The 22,487-nt window shown below is 45.4% G+C and overlaps 1 protein-coding gene across 4 annotated transcripts in view; it reads right to left on the bottom strand.

Annotated features, from left to right (window-relative positions):
- The window catches only part of DET1 (DET1 partner of COP1 E3 ubiquitin ligase), a 683,602-nt gene that overhangs the window by 215,548 nt on the left and 445,567 nt on the right, over positions 1–22,487 (bottom strand). For all 4 annotated transcript variants that reach the window (XM_044078341.1, XM_044078340.1, XM_044078339.1 and 1 more), the window contains one exon: positions 11,716–11,907. In XM_044078341.1, coding sequence (XP_043934276.1) covers positions 11,716–11,907 — 192 coding nt within the window. The remainder of the gene's footprint in view (positions 1–11,715; positions 11,908–22,487) is intronic.

Here is a 22,487-nt window from a genome sequence, read left to right as displayed (position 1 = left end):
ACAAATCTTGTGTGCCTGCTTCTTCAGTAGGAATTTCTGTAGCCGACTCAGCGGGGCCTGTGTGGCCTCGGTTGTCGGAGGCATGCTTCGGAAGGAGAACCGAGGTCTCGGTTTCAGCGAAACAGAGACACTCGCGGTAGGCCTAACCGTGGTTTCAGCCGAAACCAGCGGGCAGTGTCGGTCCTTTTCCTTCGCTTTTAGCTAAATGTGTAGTCGGAGTCTCCGACGGCATTTTATATGCAAAAGCGGCCAAAAACTCTTCAGCAAACTCCGACCGACGTCTAAGTATCTGTCGGTTGAAGGAAGCACAGGCTAAACAAGCTGATACGTCGTGGTCTGGGCCTAAGCAAGGAAGGCAGTAAGAGTGGAAATCCTTATGAGGTATTTGTTTCCCACAAGTTAAACAATTATTTACTTTGTCTGACATCGGCTGAGGCAAGAAAGTGTCCCCAACGGGGTACTTAGCTTTTTTAGAAGTCTTCGGTAGCTGAAATCTCTGGATCTGACCGACCGGCACTTGCGAACAGCTTCTGCTTGGGCACCGCGGCAAGAAAGACTGAGGAAAATGGCGTCGGCTGATGCCTTTATACCCCAGGAGCTATGACGTCGGGTGAAGTGCGACATCAGCCGAGGCCAGACCCATACTTTGGAATCCGGCCGACCGAAGGGCTGCCTGAGGCAGGACAACCCATATGTTATGACTGCAGATGCATCCTTGAAGGACATCTACACACCTCACAGCTGAAGTGGCAAACGAGATCTGGGTAGCTGTCGCTAGGCATCATGGAATAAGGGGTAGCCTCGAGCCAGTAAACAGCTCTTGAGCTATTGAAGATGGCTGAGTCGGAGCCGAGGATCGGCTCCAATCCAAACAGCAAGAATGAAGGCGAGATAGACAAAGTACAGTTTTGTACCTACCATAAATGTAGATGTCCGATAGACATGCAACTGCAGTCATAACATGTGGGTTGTCCTGCCTCAGGCAGCCCTCGGTCGGCCGGATTCCAAAGTCTGGGTCCGACGTCGGCTGATGTCGCATTTCTCTTCGACGTCAGAGCGGCTGGAGTATATAAGCATCAGCCGACGCCATTTTCTTCAGTGTTTCTTGCCCCAGATGCCAGGTGCCCTCCAAGTAAGGCTGTAATCCAATTGGAAGACAAAAACAGGATTCCAAACAAATACATGAGCAATAAAACAAATACACCATAACAGATATCCCCAGCTAAGAATGAGGGGGATAGGAGTGGACCCTAAGCATAGAGGGGTATGGAGGGAGGGAAAACCCGACTGCAGTTGCATGTCTATCGGACATCTACATTTATGGTAGGTACAAAACTGTACTATGTCCTTCAAGAATGCAACTGCAGTCATAACATGTGGGTAGAATACCATAGCTTAGCTGGGGGAGGAGGTATGCTCTAGGAAAGAGATGGTGTGGCAATCAAACCCTGCAGGACTGCCGAAGCAAAGCCTGCTCTGGATCTGGAATATAGGGGGAGACTGTAGTGTTTTGAGAATGTATGCACGGAGCTCCATGTGACAGCTTCTAGAATGTCCTTTGTAGGCATCCCTCTTAAAAATGCTGTAGAGGTGGCTGTAGCTCTGGTGGAATGTGGTCTGACATAGGCTGGAACAGTCTTTCCATGAAAGGAATAACAGAATCTGATGCAATGTCCAATCCATTTAGAAATAGTCTGTTTTGAAATTGATTTTCCTTGGACTGCAGGGGCGTAAGCTACAAAAAACTGTTCAGACTTCCTACTGGCCTTGGTTCTGTCCAGGTAGTATCGAAGTTGTCTATGAATGTCCAAGGTATGCAAAAGCCTTTCCCCCTTATTCTCAGGATTGGGGAAGAAAGCAGGCAGATGAATGGCTTGATTTAGAGAAACCCTAGATACCACCTTTGGCATAAAGGTAGTTGGTCCTTAATGAAACCCTGTTCTCTGTGGAAAATAATAAAGGGTGGTATTGCCGTTAGGGCCTGTAGTTCCGAAACCCTTCTTGCTGAGGTAATTGCCAACAGGAAGGCTGTTTTCCATGAGAGAAATTGCAAGTCAACTGAAGCTGCTGGCTCAAAAGGAGGTAGAGTCAGTTTTTCTAAGACAAAATTGAGGTCCCAGGCTGGCACTGGGGCCTTTCTTGGTGGCTTAATGTTCTTGATTCCCCTGAGGAATTGTCTTAGTAAGGGGTGAGAAAAATCAGGAGGATCAGTGTTGTATCTAGCTGAAATAGCAGATGCATGTATCTTTACTGAAGAATATGAGAGGCCACTCTGTAACATATCTGCCAAATATTCCACGATAAGTGGGATGTTCAGTAATGATGCATCATGCCCTTTGCTGGTATTCCAATTGCTGAATCTTTTCCACTTTGCTAAGTAGACCTTTCTGGTGGACGGTCTTCGAGCCTCTGTTAGTATCCGCTGAACTTCCTTGGAGAGAGATAAGCTGAAGTTATTTATGGGATCTCCCAGGCTGTTAGCTGCAGAGTCTGAAGGTTTGGATGCAGTGTTTCGAAATTGTGTTGAGTCAAAATTAGAGGCCACTGAGGAAGGCCCACCTCCTGGTGTGACATATCCTCCGTAGGAGTGGGTACCAGTGTTGTCTTGGCCAATCCGAGCTATTATGATTCCCTTGGGCTTCTCTGCTTTGATCTTTAGTAATACTGAGGTCATCAGTGGCAGAGGTGGGAATGCATAGATTGCTAGGGAGTTCCAGTTGAATGAAAGAGCATCTATTTTCCAAGCCTTTGGATGGTATGTCCTTGTGCAAAATTTTGGTAGGAGATGATTGAGGTGAGAGGCAAATAGGTCCACTTCTGGCTTGCCCCATGTCGAAGTGAGTTGTCTGAAAGCCTTCGGATGTAACCTCCACTCGTGTGGATCTGTGAAATTCCTGCTTAGGCTGTCCGCCAACACATTGTCTTTTCCTGGAACAAACTGTGATTGTAACTGGATGTTTAGACTCAGTGATTTCTCCCAAAGCTGCATTGTCAGTCTGCAAGGGGTAAGAGTGGGTGCCCCTGCTTGTTTATGTACCATATCACAGTGGTGTTGTCTGTCCGTATCATTAAGTGACCTTGCTGGAGTTGGTTTTGAAAAGCCTCGATAGCATGCATTACTGCCAGCATTTCCTTTTGATTTATATGCAGATATGTTTCCTTTGGAGACCATTGTCCTTGTATACACCTGCCTTCCATGTGCCCCCATCTGAGGTCTGAGGCGTCTGTAGTCATGGTCTGTGTTATCTGTGGTTTTTTGAATGACATACCTGTGTTTTCCTGACTCACCGAGGCCCACCATAGGAATTCCTTTTGTAAGCATGGAATGAGTGATATGATTGTCTCCAAGTTGTTGCTGTGCTGAGATCAAACGCTTTTTAGGTACCATTGAAGCTTTATCATGTGTAGTTTTGCTAATGGAACCAGTAGAATGCAGGATGCCATGTAACCCAGGGCCTGTAGGAATCTCCTTGCAGTCATCTGGGTGAGTTTTGCTAAACCTTTGAAGTATTGAGTTAACTTCTCTTGCTTGTCTTCTGTCAGGTAAGCCATCTGAGAGGCTGTGTCTAATTTGGCTCCTAAGAAGATTATTTGCTGGGATGGCTGCAGTCTTGACTTTTGGAAGTTGACTGTGTATCCCAGAGCTTGAAGTAATCGTATGACATATTCCAGATTTTTGTCAACATCAATTTGTCGTCCGCTTGTATGAGGCAGTCGTCCAGGTACGGGTAAATTTGTATACCCTGGAGCCTGCAATGAGCAATTACTGAAGCCAGGCATTTTGTAAATACTCTGGGCGCAGTAGATAAGCCAAATGGCAATGCTGAGAATTGATAATGCTCTGGCCCTGCAAGAAATCTGAGGTATCTTCTGCAGCTGTGTCTGATAGGGACATGCAGGTATGCCTCCTTAAGGTCCAGAGTAATCAGCCACGACTCCTTGCCCAGCATGGGAAGGAGTTGCTGTAGAGTCAGCATTTTGAACTTTGGTACTATGAGAAAGGTGTTTAATGCGGACAAGTCCAGTATTGGTCTCCATTGAGTTTCTTTTCTTGGAACAAGGAACAGTCTTGAGTAAAACCCCTGTTCTTGCTCTTGTTGTGGAACTCTTTCTATTGCTTTCATTCGAATTAGCAGAGTGATTTGCTTGATAGCCCCTGCCCTTTGATGTTGTGGTAGATTTGGCATGCCTTGTTTTCTTGGTAAGGTATGAAAATGAAACCTGTACCCTCGGTCTATAATGTCCAAAATCCATTTGTCCTTTGTCAGTCTGTGCCAGTTTTCTGCAAACAGAGATAATTTCCCACCCAAGGGAGCTTCTAGTTGTTCCCTGGTAGGCGGTAGTAGGGGAAAGTCATTGAGATTGTGGTTGTTGGGCAGGAGAAACCCCTGCGTCATCTCTTTGGTTTCCTGGCTGCCATTGACGTCCCCTGTAAGGGCCTCTGTATTGGCCTCTTCCTCGGCCACGTCTGTTCTTACCCCTTTGAAACTTTTCTGGATTAGGAAAGGACCAGTTTTTTGAAGGCCAATTCCTACTGAATCTGGGGGGTTGAACCTGGAGGAAATCCTTTACAGTTTGAACTGATTTTGCTTTTTCTTCGATGGTCTTTAACACATCCTTAGCATTTGCACCAAAAAGCTTGTTCTTTTCCAAAGGTGCATCCAGAAGTTTTGCTTTTACATGATCTGGTAGAGGTTGATCTTTTAACCAAGCATGTCTACACATCACTGCCCCTGTCATAGCTGCCCTACATGAAGCTTCCAGTGCATCATATCCACACTGCAGGAAGTGATTGCTTACTTGCTGAGTGTTATGTACAGCTTCCTGCAAAGTCTTCCTGTCTAAAGGATCAGGAGAAGCTAATGTTTTTTGTAAATCTTCTAAGAGATAATCCTGATATTGGAACATATGAAAAAGGCAATTTAAAGCTCTCGTAGATAAGGTAGTGGATGTGTAAACCTTTTTACCCCATCTCTAATGACCTTGCTTCCCTGTTGGAGGGCAAAGGATTTTTCGAGGTGGAGGCTGAAACTCCTTTAGGCCCCTGTGAAATAGTTTCCAAATCAACAGTATGGGCCCTGAATAAATGGGAATGAGTTTCTGGGACCCTGTAATACCTGTCTGGCTTGGCTGTAGCAGGAGGGAGAGAATCAGGGGTAGCACTAGAATCAGAATACAAATCATCCAGAACATCAAGTACAGGAGGAATAGCTAAGGGCCTGTGCTGAGGCTTCTTGAGGAAAGTCCTAATGCTTCCTGGAATCAGAATATTCCTGGCCCTGCCACTTGAAATGTTCCCTCATGGTGTGCAGAACTTCCCCAAAAGAAATATCCTCAGGAGGGAGGCAAGGTATGGAATCTTCTGCATCCGAGTCCTCATAGGTCTGGAAGAGCTCTTCCTGGCTATCAGAGTGGACAGAGCCCTCAGAATCTTCATCTGAAGGAGTAGGGTCAGAGGGTTCAACCCGGGGCCTTTATCAGGAGGAGGCTGGGATGCTCTCTCAGGATGGGCCTGTGAACCTCTAATCATGGAAATTAAATCAGCAGCCATGGACATAATTTGTGTCTCCGGAGTCGACTGAGGTAAGGATTTAGAAGTAATATGCTTTGTTTTGCTGGCTGCCTTAGCCCTAGTGTAGGCCTTAATAGACATGGCCATAGGAGGCCTGGCAGCTCCACGTGCAGGAGTGACCTTGTCTACAGCAATGGTCTCGGGCATTTCCTCGGTTCCGGTATCCGGAGGAAAATCTATAACTGGCATCGGAGTAATGTCTGGAATCGGAATCGTCGGTAATGCGGTGTCTTTGGTTCGGAGCGGTGGAGAGACCGTCTCAGAGGGAACCGGAGCACTCGCGCTAGGTTATGGCGTGGAGTCAGTGGTAGACGCGGGCCGAGGATGTCGGTCCCGGTCTTTTCGCTTTTTGGGAGTTTGCGATGTCGGAAGATCCGACGGCATGGTGTAAGCAAATTTATCGCCGAAAAAATCTTCAGCGAACTCCGCCCGGCGCCTGAGAGTGCGCTTGTTGAAGCGAGCAGAGGCTACACAGGCCGAGACGTCGTGGTCTGGGCCCAGGCAAGGGAGGCAGTAAGAGTGGAAATCCTTATGAGGTATTTGTTTACCACAAAAAAGACAATTGTTAACTTTTTCAGTAATTTCTGACATCGGCTGAGGCAAGAAAAGGTCCCCAATGGGGTACTTAGCTTTTTTGATGACTTCGGTATCATAGAATACAGGAGCTGACCGACCGACACTTGCGAACTGCTTCTGCTTCGGGCACCACGCGGCAAAAAAGACTGGAGAAAATGGCGTCGGCTGATGCTTATATACTCCAGCCACTCTGACGTCGAAGAGAAATGCGACATCAGCCGACGTCGGACCCAGACTTTGGAATCCGGCCGACCGAGGGCTGCCTGAGGCAGGACAACCCACATGTTATGACTGCAGTTGCATTCTTGAAGGACATCTTAACATTGTAGTTTCTTGCCTGTAACAGCAGATTCCTTGTGGGAGCGATAATGAGCCAGTCGTCTAGGTATGGAAATGCACGGAATCCTTGCAGTCTGAAGTGAGCTGCTACCACTGCCATGCATTTGGTTAACACCTTGTGGGCTGTGGTGAGAGCAAAGGGCAGGACTCTGAACTGATAATGACTGGCTCCCAGCTGGAAGTGCAGGAATCTTTTGGATCGCTTGTCCATTTGTATGTGATAATACACATCCTGAAGATCTACTGAGCACATCCAATCATCTTTTCCCAAGAACAAAAGTATAGACTGAAGCGTAACCATAGAGAATTTGGTTTGTTGAACTGACTTGTTCAATACACTGAGATCCAAATGGTCTCCAGTCCTCTGTTTTCTTTGGCACTAAAACGAATCTTAAGTAAACTCCGGATCCTACTTGATCTGGTGGGACTACTTGGATGACTCTTATGCCAAGCAGTTTTTGAATTTCTAAGACTGCTGCATCTCTGTGACTAGGTGGAACATCTGGTATGCTTTTTGACTGTTTGTGTCTTTGTAATCATGGGATATTGTAACCTCTAGTTATAATCCTCTGCACCCAATTGTCCGTTATCTTTAGCCAGGCAGGTAGATGCAAGGATAATCGTCCCCTGACTGCCTCCAGAGGATGGTACTCGGGCCTCCATTCAGGAGCGCTGATAGGAGTTACCAGGAAAAGAATCCCTGGAACCCTGATTTTGCAGGCCACCTCTGCCTCAAGCATGACATTTTCCATTGCAACTCCCCCCACTGCCCTGAGGAGAGGGGGGGGGGGAATTGTTGCCACGTGAGTCATGGAATGGTCCATAGGACTTTTTGAATCATAGCTTTCCACTTCTCTGGTGCTTACAGTAAGACCACTGAGGATTGGAAAGCATACGCCCATGGCAGAAAGGGTCTTTTCATCCTTCTCACATCTGGCAAGGGTCTCTTTAACTTTGGGGCCAAATAGAGATATTTCATCAAAAGGAGCAGAGACTTGAAAGGCTTCGCAAATTCACATATGCACATCTAGATGCATCTCCTCATGACTATGCCAGATCCCGCTGCCCTCGCCATCTCTTGGGCTGCTTGTGCAATAAGCCTCATGGAGGAGTTGCATATTGAATCAAGGCTTGCTAACTGAGAAGCTACTTTGTCCTGAACCCCCTCAGCTACTGCTCCTGTCAGAGTATCTGATAGCTTCTTTATCAGATCTCGAAGTCTCATGAAATGTGTCATATAGTCAAGGACCTGAGCACGAAGGTCAATGAAGGGTATATGCACTTCCCGAATCTATCCATCGTCCTAGACTCTTTATTAGTAGGATGGATAGTAGGACTTTTGTCAGCAAGTTCCTTTTTGGTGGCTGTCGCTACCACCATGGCATCTACTGGTATCCCTTTAGCCCAATGCTGTTGATCCTTTGGAGCTGCCAAAATGCGGTCTGGTTTCATAGGAATTGGCTCAATGAAGTCAGGTATCTTCCAAGCCTGCTGCACAACCAATTTAATTAAATCATCAGTGGGTGGACAGATCCAAGAAGTACAGGGTCAGGCATGGAAAGCCTCTAGGTATACGGATTCCTCTGAGGAAGGCTGAAAGGAAGTCTAGCCACCCGAATGTCTCCAAAGGAGGCATCTTCCGGGGGTGACTTTGGTGAACCTTCCCCTTCATCAAAATCGGTATCTTTTGTGCAAGACTCTTCAAGGGAGTCCAAGTGCTTCCTCCTGCACTTCCTCTTTAGGGTACCTCCTCAGTTGGAAAAGGACATGGTTGGATCCTGAGACTTCTGTGCCCGCTGTCCCAGGACAGAGACTGAAGGAAGCTCTGGGAAGGGGTAGGGCAGGGCTGTTGGTCCGATGAAAGTGGTATCGACTGTAAGCCTGCAGTGGACAAGGCCTTCTCCATGCCTGGAAGGCGACCCCCCCCCCCCGTAGAGGAATGGCAGCCCAGAACCAAAATAGACTGGTCCCATCCTACACAGAGGAGGCCGACTCCAAAGCTGAAACTGATGTCAAGCTGACGTATGACAAAGCTCCGAGGAGTATGGATGGCTCTGACAAGACCGGAGTGGAACCACGCTCCCCAGAACTGGCAACCAAATGTGACCCCCAGGGAGGTCTCCAGTTCCGACAGAATCGAAGAGAAGCAGCTCTGACCAGCACCGAGACAGTCAAGTCAAAACTGGAGTCAGAGGAGGAACGATAACTGGTGTACAGACAGGTAAAATTCACAGCCAGACAGGCTAAGAACTGTGGAAGTGGTTAATACTCTCGCTGCCAGGAGCTGGTCCACCAGCCTCAAACTATCGGACTCCATGAGGCTCCTGGTGGAATGGACCGAAGAGATTGACGGGGAACAGGGTTTCTCCAAGAAGGGGCTTGGTCGGTCGGTCTGCAAAAGAGTCTACTGATGGTGAATACTTTGCACATGGCCTGTCTTTAAATGAGAATTCCTTCAGTTCTGAAGTTGCTGGAATGCAGGAAATAGAAGGTTCTGAGGCTGTCTGGTCCAAAACAGTAGTGGGTACTGAAACTGTTGGTGTAGAAGTAGGCACCAACGGCGGAGTCAGTTTCCCAGTCAGTTCCGCCGAAACTTTGGGAACAGGGGAAGTCTTAACCATTTTGACTGGTGGTGTCGATGACATTGTCGTCAATAAGCTGCTCCTCTTCTTAGATCGTTCATGTTTGGATGATGATGATGTTGAAGAAGGGGAGCTAACATTCGTTTTCGATTTGGCAGAATCAAATATGGCCTCGTCGAAGCTGGATTTAATAAGGCCTTTAAGTATAAGCTTATTTCATCTCTCTGTGAGGGCCCAGTGACTGAAGCCATGACAGATGGCACAGTCTTCCTGAAGGTGCACAGGGCCCAAACAACAGACATATAAAGAGTGCCCTTCAGAATTAGGTAGCTTGCAATCACAGTTCTGGCATCTCATGAAGCCAGAAGTACCTCTAGGCTTTCCAGCCATAACAGAGGAAACAAAAACACACAAAAAGAAGGGAAGATTAAAGCTTTTTTTTTTTTTTTTTTTTTTTAACAGAGACAAAAAAAAAAAAAAATCGAACAACAATGGTAAGGAGAACAAAATTGTACCAACAAGAATAAGAAAGGTTTAACTAACGTTAATGGAGAAAGAAAGAATAAAGGTACCAAGAATGGCACAAAGAAATTACCTTAATGGTAAAGCAAAAAAAGGAGAAATACCAACTATATTATGAAAAAGGAAGGCGATAAACAAGGAGCTGGTTAAATGAAAAAGGACAACAAATCCCAAATAAAGAGTTTTAAGGGAGAAAAACACTTAAAATTTGAAGAGATTTAGCTTGCTCAAAAGCTGGTAGAACAGATGCATTTGGCACTAAAAGCGGCAAACCAGATCTGAGGTAATCCTGTAAGGAGCATTATGGGTAGAGCTAAGCTCAAGAGTTTTTGGAGGGTGCGAACTGGAATAATCACAGTGATGGTTCCGAGATACAGAACCAAATTCACAGTCACGGACTGAGTGAAGAAACATCAGATCAACTGTTCCAGCAAATTTAGCCACCCCAGAATGGAAGAGAATAACCACAGACTTAGTACTTTTGCTAATAAGACCCAGGCACCGCCCTTGGTGAGAGCAGGAACTTCAAAGAAGTGCGTTTACATCTAGCTGCAAAAAAAAGACTTTATAGGAGAAGCATCTCTAACTCTAATCTGTTCTCCTTATTCTTAATAAATGATGATTTTAAATATGCACAAATATCACACTGTTCATTAAAATGCTGCTCACCCATACACTTCATACACTTACTATGCCTGTCTTATGGGTAAAGCTTGCCCCTGCACTGACATTCTGAATTCCCATTCTGAATTCCCTGTGTTCCCTTTTATTTATTCTGTCAAATGTCAACCAGAAAATAAGACAGCAACAAAACTACCTCAGCAAAATCAATCAACAGTTAATAAATCTAATTAGGTCAGCAATACCTCTGACTAGCAGAGCAATAAGTGATATTAAAAGGGAGGAAAGAGACAAACAGACAGAGAGGGGGTACGGAAAGGACTCAGAGATATATGGGGTACTTGAAACTCTGGCAGAAAAACAGCGGAAGAAAATGCTAATTCTAAGTCATACATGGACAAAACATGCACTGTGCCCAGAAAACCGTAGTTTGATTGCTGGCACAGGTGCTGCTCTTGCAGCCTGACAGGAGAGAATTGGTGTTTCCAGTCTGTCCACTGACACCAAACATAAGGAGGCTTGCTTGCCGCTCAAAAAGCAATAGACTAAAGATGTGGGCTTGATCCCACCAGTTCAGATTAAAGTATGTGTATGGAAACATGAACACCAAAGGGGAGGGCATTTTAGTCCCCTGTGGTGACAGGTGCTTAAGTCAGCCACCACTGTTGAAGTTAAGGCTGCATGTTAAACAATCTGTTTTCACACTGTAGAAAAGGCAGAACTGGTGCTCATTTCATGAGGAATGAAAGGGAAAATGAATTGGTATGAGAATTGATGGTCAGCCATCAAGGTTTCAAAAATAAACAGAAATATTAGAAAATGGAATGGACTAACCTGAATAATGTTGAAATGAAGGTCAGAATGCAAGAAAGTCAAACGTATTTGAAACTTGCAGTTGGTGAAGATGGAACTCCCAATGCACCATCAAAAGACTTCAAGAGACTTGATACAGAAGTTTTTTTTTTTTTTTCCGTCATGGAACACATTCAAAAGTGCCATAGTCTTACCAGAAAAGACATTATTCCATGCAATCTGCAATCCTCAATTGAAAATAACTCGAAGTGAATGGTGCAACTGAAAAGAACTGGAGGATACAGGGGGAAGGAGAGAATTAAAGGGAATTACCTTAACCAGACTAGAACCTAACTAAGAAGACAACATCAGAGAGAGAAAGCAGAACAGTAAGCTTGATTTCATTTGAAAGCTGAAAAGTACACTATTAAGTTGTAACTTTTATCAGAGAGAAAAAAATGAAGTGCTTTATTCTTTGATCAAATCCTTCACACCATTTGTAAATACAAATGTAAACACTTAAAATGGTTGATTTATTTCCACTTTGAGTTAGCCATATATGAAAAGAAATATAATATGTTCTTACAGTCATCTTCTGCACCACTAGCATGGTGCCACAAGACCAAGTAACAGCCCAGAAAGGACACATCGACTGATACCAGATACAAATACAGTTGCATGAAATTAATGTCCTGCTATTGTACCACTCACCGAATTGGGTGGTCTCCACAGGTCTTAGGTCGCTCCATAACTGAAACCCACTTGTCATCATAGCTGAACAGGGAGAGATCAAGGTAGGGGCTGCTGCTGTAGGACTGGGCACTAATAGGAAGTTGCCCCAGCAACCTCCTTACCGCTTCTGTGTGGCCACCATACTTTGCATTCACTATTGTATCTTTAAACCTGTAAAGGAACAGAAAAGTAAATACACTATGACTAATGGATACAATCCTACCTCATCAGCAGATCTATGATGGATCCCAATAATTAATTCATCCTCTACAGTAGTAAAATATCGGGCATTCTTTTCAGAAGATACAACACTTGGGAGACACACACATGCATACACGGCACGCGCGCGCACACACACACACACACACACACACACACACACACACACACACACACACACACACACACACTCTTGGGGCCAATGCATGTAGGGACATAACACACCAACTACCTAACTGTTCTTTGACTCTGAGCATAATAGTTTGCTCCAACAAACAGTGAATAGACTTCCTGCAAATAATGACATAAAAATGAAAATCTAATACATACACAATTAATAATTAACATACAAGTTTATACTTTTTACAGCTTGTAAGGAACTCCAACAACCGAGGATGGATGACATAGCAAGAGGGTATATGCAAGCCATCAAGGGCACTCCCCCACTGTTGTTTATAACAGATGTTATCACAATGTCAGTTGATTTATGATGGGAAGCCTACTCGATGGGTCCTACAACTGCATTTAATAACATGCATTAAACCACCAGGGTGGAATAAGGCAGAAAGTACAGTTGTGTACACTTACCATAAATGTAGATGTTTGAGTATATTCACTGTTACAGTCATCACATTTGTGTTATCTGCTTGCAGTAGCCCTCAGTCGGCCTGATTAACAAAGTCTTGGGTCCTGTGTCGGTTGCTGTCCCATCTTCCATGATGTCAGGAAGTCAGGGGTATAAAGCATGCAGCCGATGCCATTACATCAGTTTTTCTTGCCCCACATGTCAGGTACCCCCATAATGGGAAGCAATTATATGTAGAAGGTTACACCTCCAACAAAAAAGTGAATACACCAAAAAGCTTTAAACATAGTAAGCAAGAATAGAGGTATAGCCAATAGAAGTCAGGGGGTTGGAGGGAGGGTAACTAGGACTGCAACAGTGAATACACTCGAACGTCTACATTTATGGTAAGTGTACACAACTGTACTATGTTCTTCATGTTTCACTGTTGCAGTCATCACATTTGGGTAGATTCCAAAAGCTAAGGATGGGAGGAGGAAATCAGATAGCATTAGGACCAGCTATAAGGCCCTGCAAGACTGCAGTGGCAAAGCCAGCTCTGGATTTAGAGAAAATTGGCAAATGGTAATGCTTGGTGAAGTTCGGATTTCCTGAGAGGTTTAGTCCTGTCCAAATAAAATCTAAGTTGTCTGTGCACATCTAAGGAGTGCAGAATTCTCTCCCCTTTGTTCTGTGGATTAGAAAATAAGGTTGGCAAATGAATGGACTGATTAAGGGCCACACTGGATACCACCTTGGGCATAAAGGAGGGAATGGTCCTGAGGGACACCCTATCCGCATGAAAAATGATGAAAGGCTCCACTGCCATGAAGGCCTGTAATTCAGACACTCTTCTAGCTGAAGTGATGGCTAAAAGGAAGGCGGTTTTCCAAGAAAGGAATTTCAACTCTGCATTTGCAGCTGGCTCAAAAGGAGGTAGAGTGAGTTTTTCAAATACGAAGTTAAGGTCCCAGGCTGGAGTAGAAGCTATCCTGGCTGGTCTTAAGTTTTTGGCCCCTCTGAGGAACTGCTTCAGCAGTGGATGAGAGAAGAGGGGTGGTTCTATGTTGTAGTGAGCTGAAACGGCTGAGGCATGAATTCTGATGGAGGAAAAGGAAAGGCCCTTGTGCAGCATCTCAGTTAAGTATTGAAGAATCTGAGGTAAATTGGGCACAGCTGTGCCCATCCCCTGAGTTTGGTTCCAGGAACAAAATCTTTTCTATTTTTCAGTGTAGGATTTTCTAGTACTAGGCCTCCTTGCCTCCAGAATGACATCCAACACTTGCTTACTGAGGGATGGTAACGGAGAGATCAGGTAATTAGCCAGGCTGCCAGGTTCAGGATTTGAAGCTGTGGGTGCAGAATCTGGCTCTCCTGCTGTGACAGCAGGACAGGGGTCTGAGGCAGGTGCCATGGTGCTAGCAGTGACAGTCTGGTGCAATCAGTATCACCCTTGGTTTGTCCTGTTTGACCTTTAGTAGTACCTTGGAGAGGAGAGGCAAAGGGGGAAAGGCATAAACTGATAGGCTTTTCCAGGTGAAGGATAGGGCATCCACTTTCCAAACTTGTTTGTGGTGAGTCCTTGTGCAGAATTTTTCCAACTGGTAGTTCTGGGGGGAGGCAAACAGGTCTATATCTGGGCTCCCCCATTTGTTTCTCAACATGTTGAATATCTTTAGTTCCAGTTTCCACTCATGTGGGTCCATGAGATTTCTGCTTAGATCGTCTGCCAGTGTGTTTAGTTTTCCTGGCAGGAATTGAGCCTGTAGGTGCACTTGGTAGGACAAGACTGTGTTCCACAGAGCCATGGCTAGTCTGCAGAGAGGCTATGAATGGGTTCCCCCCTGCTTGTTTATGTACCACATAAAAGTGGTGTTGTCAGTCTTTACCATTAATTGTCCTGGACGTATGTGGACCTTGAAGGCTGTCAGAGCATTCTGTACAGCTAACATTTCTTTCTGATTGATGTGCAGGTACATTTGACTTGGGTTCCATTTGCCCTGAATGCACTTTCCTGCCAAGTGAGCCCCCCATGCACAGTCTGATGCATCTGTTGTTAGGGTTTGGGCAGCACGGGGTAGAGTGAATGGCAGTCCCTTGTTTTGGTGATAGGCATCTGCCCACCAAAGGAACTCTATCTGTAGACAAGGAATGATAGGAAGCATTGCTTCTAGATCCTGAGAATGTTGACACCATAGGCTTTTTAGATACCACTGTAGTTTCCTCATATGCAGTCTTGCATATGGAATTACTTGAATGCAGGAGGCCATGAACCCCAAGGCTTGCAGTATTTTCCTTGCGGACAGCTGGGTCTTTGTGGCCAGTAGGTTGAAGTAGGCTGTCAAATGAACTTGTTTTTCAGGCGTGAGAAAAGCCATCTGGGAAGTTGTGTTCAAGCTTGCTCCCAGGAATACAATTTGTTGGCAGGGTACAAGATGTGATTTATTTTTGTTTAGTGTACCCCAGGGAAGTTAGCAATTTCTGTACAAACGCCAGATGATTCAATAGTATGTCCTGGTTTTCTACCTGAATTAGACAATCATCCAGGTATGGATATATTTGTATATTTCTTTGCCTGCAAAATGCAATGACTGGAGCTAGGCACTTTGTGAATACCCTGGGTGCAGTAGATAAGTCAAAGGGCAGTGCAGAGAACTGATAGTGCATGTATCCTGCTTTGAAGCGTAGGTATCTTCTGCAGGATTCCCTTATTGGGATGTGCAGGTAAGCTTCCTTTAAATCCAGCGTTGCTAACCAGGCATCTTTGCCTAGCATAGGAAGTAGTTGGTGAAGACTTAACATCTTGAATTTTGGAATCACCAAAAATGTGTTTAGGATAGAGAGGTCCAGTATAGGACACCAGGAGTTGTCTTTTCTGGTTACCAGGAAAAATCTTGAGTAGAAACCTTGTCCCCATTCCTCTTCTGGAACAGGTTGAATAGCCCTGATGCTTAAGAGAGTGAGAATTTGCTTTTGAGCCTCCGCTCACTGATTTGGTGGTAGGTCTCGCCAACCGTTTGGGGTTGGTAAGGAGTGAAATTAGAATCTGTATCCTTGGTAAACTATATTTAAAACCCATTTGTTATGGGTAATGAGTTCCCAATTTTTTTCCTGCCGGGCAATCTTTCCCCCTAAGGGAACAGGCAGTTGTGCAGGGCTTGGAAGATTTAAAGTTAAGTCACTGATACAGTTTACCACAGGGGAGAGTCTTACCACTCCCTGCTTTGGAAGTGGGAGCCCCCCCCCACTGCTTAGCCCTGTGAATACCTTGGGACTGAAGTCTGGGTGTTCTGCTGGTTCTGGGTTTGGACTGAGAAGGCCTGGAAGAGGCAGGAAAGGACAATTTTTTAGAGGGCCAATGCCTACTAAATCTGGGAGGCTGTACTTGCAGGAAATCTTTAACAGTTTGCATAGATTTAGCTTTTTCCTCCATCTTTTTAAGTACTTCTGCTTTGTTGCCAAACAGGCGATCTTGGTTTAAGGGAGCATGTAGCAATTTAGCTTTAACATGATCTGGCAAAGATTGCTCCTTAAACCAAGCATGCCTTCTAAGTACAGACCCAGTGACAGCAGCCCTGCAAGATGCCTCTAGTGAATCAAAACCCCATTGCAAAGTATATTTTCCAACTTGTTCAGCGGAATGCATTAAATCCTGTAAATCTTTATTTTCAGCACAGTCAGGAATCAACATCAATTTCTGTTTAAGCAATCCAATAATATGCTGCTGATACTTTAACATATGAAGCGGGCACTTTAAGGCACTAATGGCCAAGGTTGCATAAGTGTATACCTTCTTACCCCATCTATCCAGCGCCCTGGAATCTCTATCAGAGGGAGCAGGATTTTTAGCAGTGGTAGCCTTAATGCCCTTGGGTCCCTCTGGAATGGTCTCGGGATCTGCAGTAGGATTTTTAAAAAGGAACTTGTGAGAGTCAAGAACCCTGTAATATCTATCAGGTTTTCTGGGAGCAGGAGGTAAAGAGTCATGGGCCAAGCTAGTCCGTAAAGGCATCATCAACAATGTTCAGTACAGGGGGGATAGCTAAAGGCCTGTGTTGGGGCAGAAGTAAGAAATCCCTAAGCCTCTTTTTATAGTCAGAGTAATCCTGGCTTTCCCAGCGAAAATGCTCCCTAAGAGTATGCAAGGTTTCACCAAAAGAGAAATCCTCTGGAGGGGAAGCAGAGGGTATAGAGTCCTCTGCATCAGAATCCTCATAGGTAGATAAGGGTAAATCCTGGTCATCATTGGAAACAGAAATTTCAGAATCTTGATCAGAAGAATCATAAGCAAACTGAGTCCTAGGTCTCTTAGAGGGGAAATGTTGGCTTCCCCAGATTAAAGTAATAAGGTCTTCGGTCATTCTTATCATTTGTTTTTTAGGTATAGAGGCCTGACCATGTGGGTCTGGGCGTCGGTTTTCTAGGCATGGATAGAGTTTTAGGCCTTGAAGAAAAAGATGGTGTCAGTTTAATATACAAGTCAGTAGGCCTGAATACACCCTCAGAAGCCAGTGCCTGCACAGCGGCTCCGGACCCATCCAAGTTAGAGACATCCGCAGGTTCCACAGTTGAAGCATCTCGCAGCATACCGGACTCCGAATGGGTCTCAGTAGAGGCCTGTGAATCTGAAGTGGCGGGTATCAGGGGCTGCTGCTAAAGCACCTCACTGAGTACCGGCAAACTGGCGACTAGCTTGGAAGCATCGTCAGCAGCTTTGGACCTATGTGGTCCATCTCTGTCTTTATCTTTGCATTTTTTTCAGAATGCCATTAGTCGGGTGGCTTACCGAAGCCATATCTGGATAATTGAACCGAATACCAAAATATTTAAAAGCATAAATATACCGATGACTAATAGTTTGTTGTTTAAATAAGGCACAAAACCGACAGCGAGGTACGTCGTGGTCAGGGCCTAGGCAAGGAATGCAGTACGAATTAAAATCTATATGAGGTATTTGCTTTCCACAAGAAATACAATTATTGACTTTTACTGACATCGGTTTAGAGCAAGAAAAGGTTTCCCCAACGGGGTACTTAGCTTAGTTGAAGACTTCGGTTTTGAAACTCAAAAATGAAAATTTCAGGAGTCAGCTGACCGGCACTTGCAAACTTCTTCTGCTTCGGGCACCGCACGGGAAGAAAGACTGATGTAATGGCATTGGCTGCATGCTTTATACCCCTGAAAACCTGACGTCATGGAAGACAGGACAGCAACCAACGCAGGACCCAAGACTTTGTTAATCAGGCTGACTGAGGGCTACTGCAAGCAGATAACCCAAATGTGATGACTGCAACAGTGAAACACAAAGAACATCTACTATCACCTAGGAACACAATATGTGAGAGATGCAATTACATTAATAACCTAGAATCCTTGTTTTCTCAATCACAAGCTGTCTGCTCAAACACCACACCTCTAATACAATACACTCCTACATATGCGGAGGGTTTCAACAAAAACATACCTAAACAAAAGAGACTGCACACCCACATCACAACCCACAGCAACAAACACCACACACAGATGTTAAGACCCAGTCACAAACCCAACATACTAGTCATAGCAGACTCTGACATAAGACACACAGATATACCCCTCAACAGGCTAGACAAGGAGATAGTCACGGTAAGTGTGAATCTGCCATACCATGCACGCACTGAAGTTTCTCAACAACAGGTACTGTTATGACTCTGCCATAGTCCATGCTGGTGTGAATGACTTGAAACGTACCTCTCTGGACTATATGAGGAGAGACATGATTGAGCTCGCTGAATGTGTGTCCCAGGCAGGTATGTTTCTAGCCTTAAGCAGCATCCTATTGTCACCCAAAATGATGCCGCAATACAAACAGAAAATGACTGACTTTAACAACTGGCTTAGTTTCTAGTGTCATTCCAAGAGGATCCAGTACCTGACAGCCTGGGAAAACATGACTGACAGACCACAATGCTTTGTTAGAGATGGCCTTCATCTGTCTCCCCTGGGCTTCAAGCTTCTTGCCTCCCCCATACTGCCTTTTTTAGGCAAAGTCATGAGGACAATATTACCAACGTAAAAAATTCTAAATGAAATGTAAAAGTAATGCTGCTAAACGCTAGGAGTTTTAATATGAAACTGTACACATTGCTAGCATTCCTTGCCCTGGAAGATGCTGACATATGTGCAGTCACCGATACCTGGTTCAAAGCTCCGGAGAGCACCCCAGCCTTCCCAGGTTACTCATCCTACCATACTTTCAGACCCCCAAATGGAGGGCTACAAAGCCAAGGGAGTTGGAGTTTCAATATTTATCAAAGACATACACACCTCCAGGCTGGTCAAACAGTATGACGTACAGGAGACACTCCAGGTGCAGTTAACTGATGACAAAATTAGAAGTTATGTACCTACCATAACGTTCCATGTTAGTTGTCTTCTCTCGCCTTCTTTCTTGCTGGATGGGTTCAGAGCCGATCCTCGGCTCCGACTCGGCACTTGCTTTAGCTCGAGAACTCCTTTTACCAGCTCGAGGCAACCCTATATCCCATGATGCAAGGCGGAACTATCTCAGATCTCGTTTGGCAGCTAACTGACCCTGCTAAAGACTATCCTAACATAATTAGGAACCATGGTTCCTAAAAGAAGTCCTCATAACAATGCTCCAGAGGAAGCAATCTAATAGGAACTCTCCAAGATCTGTCCAGGCCAGGGGAAGGAGGGATCTAGAAAGAAGGCAGAGAAGACAACTAACATGGAACGTTATGGTAGGTACATAACTTCTAAATGTTAAGTTGTCAATCTCGCCTCATTCTTGCTGGATGGGACCGCTGGCCCTAGCACCTGTATCCCGGTGGCTCAATGGAACAGACTCTTGAGAACTGTGGAACCAAAACTGGCCCTATCTCTGGAGGCCAAATCCAACTTGTAATGAGACACAAAGGTATGAGGCGTGGCCCAAGTAGCTGCTGCACAAATAGTGTCAATGGGAAGTCTATCCTGAAAGGCTACAGAAGTGGATAGACTCCTGGTCGAATGTGCTTTTGGCTTAGAAGATAGTTGTTTGCCCCTTAGAGAGTACACATAGGAAATGGTGGAAGTCAACCATCTAGATAAGGTCACTTTAGAAACTGGAAGACCTAACCTGTTTTCTGCACAGGAGACAAACAATTGGTCTGATTTTCTTATTTGTTTAGTCCTATGCAAGTAGTACCTAAGCTGACGATGAACATCCAAAAAGTGCAGCTTCTGTTCAGCTCTGTCAGAATAGTTAGGAAAGAAAACTGGTAGATCAATAGATTGGTTAATATTGGTTTGAGGTACAACCTTGGGAAGAAAGGAAGGGTTAGTTCTGAGCGAAACCCTATCCTTATGAAAAACCAGATAAGGTGAATGAATACAGAGGGCCTGAATCTCAGAAACTCTTCTTGCAGAAGTAACAGCCAGTAAAAATATAGTTTTCCACGTCAATAACTTTAAAGAACACGAGCAGACGGTTCGAAGGAGAGAATTAGGGATGCCAACATTAAGTTTAGATCCCATTGCGGAGGAGGATGTTTCACAGGCGGTTTTAGGAGAAAACTCCTCTTAAAAAGGCTTTGCATAACCTATGAGACATGATGTTATTGTCATGCAAGCCAACATGATACTTGGAAATAGCAGCCAGTTGTACTTTGACTGTAGATGACGAAGATCCCGAATGAAAACCTCTGCCAGGAAATCCAAAACAGAATGTACAGGAGCAGTAAAAGGATCAATATTTCTGGCGTTACCAAAAAACGCCGCCACTTGCTAGCATAAACAGTTCTAGTGGACGACTTTAAAGAAGACACTAAAATGTCTCTGACTGAGTCAGAAATCATTGGTAGCCTGGCTAGGAAGGAAGTGGAGCAACCAAGCAGTGAGGTTGAGAGAATGAATGGCCCGTGCTGCTGACCCGACTGGTGGATCAAAAGATCCGAACTGGGTCCAGATGCCAGGGCTGCACCAGAAGATGATGATGTAGAGACGAAACCAAATTTGTCGAGGCCAATATGGAGCAATGAGGATCAATTTGGCTCTCAAACGGTGGCTTTCTGAATGACTTGTGGAATCAATGGAAAGGGAGGAAAAGCATAAAGAAGTCCCGAGGCCAATCCTGGGTTAGAGAGTCTCTCAAGGGTTGGCCTGGAAGAGAAATAGTGTGAAGTAATCTGGGCACTTGCTGTTTTGAGGGGTAGCGAAAAGATCGCAACAAGGGTGCCCCACTTCAGAAAATCTGATCCACTACAGATTGATTGAGAGACCACTCGTGAGGCATCAGAATAGATCTGCTTAGCCTGTCCGCCAATAGGTTGGACCTGCCGGGATGCGTTGCTATCAGAAACCGCTGAGAAGAGATCGCCCATTGCCAAAGTCTGAGAGCTTCGACATAAGGGATAGGACCTGGTTCCACCCTGTTTGTTGATGTACCAGACCACGGACATGTTGTCCGTCTGTACTGCAATAGTCCCTGTGGGAAGAAAGTCGCCGAGGGCTTGCAACGTTAAAAGCACTGCTCTCATCTCCAGGACATTTATGTGCAGGTGGTATTCTATGGGTTGCCACGTCCGTGGACCATCCTGCCCTGATAATGCCCCCACCCGATCAGAGAGGCATCCGTGGTGAATGTGGCTACTGGAGAAGGGGGAACAAAGGGTCGGCCCTGATGAAGAAGAGGGAAGATATCCACCATCGTAGATGAGCCCTGCACCACTGTGTTACCAAGATTTCGTGTCTCATAGGCAGATCGTGGTACGACCACTGCGTGAATAACATCCACTGCAGGAGACGCATGTGGAAGCGAGCCAGTGGAAGAAGAACAATGGCCGCAGCCATTAGGCCTAGAACTTTCAAGACAAACCTGGCTTTGATCTTGTTGCTTTGTAACAGAAGCTGAACAAATTTTTGGATGTCCAGAATCTTTGATCTGTTAGCCTGGCTAACATTTTGACGGTATTTAACTCTGCGCCTATAAAGGTGATAGATTGGCAAGGCAGCAGAGAGGATTTTTCAAATTTACAAATTCCTAGTCTCTTGCAAAGCTGTAGGTGTAGTCTCTGGACCAAGAAGCTGATGCTTGAGGTGGCGGAGAGGAGCCAGTCGTCCAAATAAGGAAACACCTGGAATCCTCGACGCCTCAGGTGAGCGGTGACCACTGCCATGCATTTGGTGAACACTCTGGGGGCTGAAGTGAGGCCAAAGGGCAGTGCTCTGAATTGGTAATGACTGGCTCCCAGCCGAAAGCGGAGAAACCTTCTGAGCGCCTGTGAATCTTTATGTGATAGTACGATCTTGAAGGTCTATAGAGCACATCCAGTTGTCCTTGCCCAGAAAGGGCAGAATGGATTGCAGCGTGACCATCCGAATCTTGCCTTTTGACAGACTTGTTTAGTCTGCTTAGGTCTAGTATTGGTCTCCAATCTCCCGTCCTTTGGGGACCAAAAGAATCTCGAGTAGAAGCCGGATCCTACTTGGTCTGCCGCACTGTTTGATGGCTCTTTTCCAGGAGTTTTGAAACTTCCTGTCTTGCCAAATCCCTTTGACCGGGTGAGATGTCTGGAAGGGATTGTAGAGGTGGAAACCTTCAAGGGGATTTTGTAACCCTCGGATATGATCGACTGTACCCACTTCTCTTGTGATAGGGATTGCCAGGCTACTGGGTACAGCGAATTCTTCCCCGACTGCCTCCAAGGGTGGACAGTCGGGCAACACCTCAGGGATGCTGAAAGGGCTTCTCAGGAAGAGACTCCTGTTGCCCTGGTTCTGAGGACCCCCTGCCTCTAGGGCGGCCTATTATTGTTACCCTCTGCCTCTGGGGTAAACTGACCACGTGTGTCCGTGTAGCTTCTTGGGCTTTACGGAACATCTTCCCTTCTGACCCTTGGGATATGGTCTAGAAGGAGTGGGAAACTGGACTCCAACGGCAGAAAGAGTTTTACCGTCCTGCTCACATCTGGTCAGTATCCTTCAC

This window comes from Protopterus annectens, chromosome 7.part0 (assembly GCF_019279795.1).
Source record: "Protopterus annectens isolate FY-2018-M chromosome 7.part0, PAN1.0, whole genome shotgun sequence".
NCBI lineage: Eukaryota > Metazoa > Chordata > Ceratodontiformes > Protopteridae > Protopterus > Protopterus annectens.
Note: the sequence above shows the minus strand (reverse complement) of the source record. Positions and strands in the feature narration are given on the sequence as shown.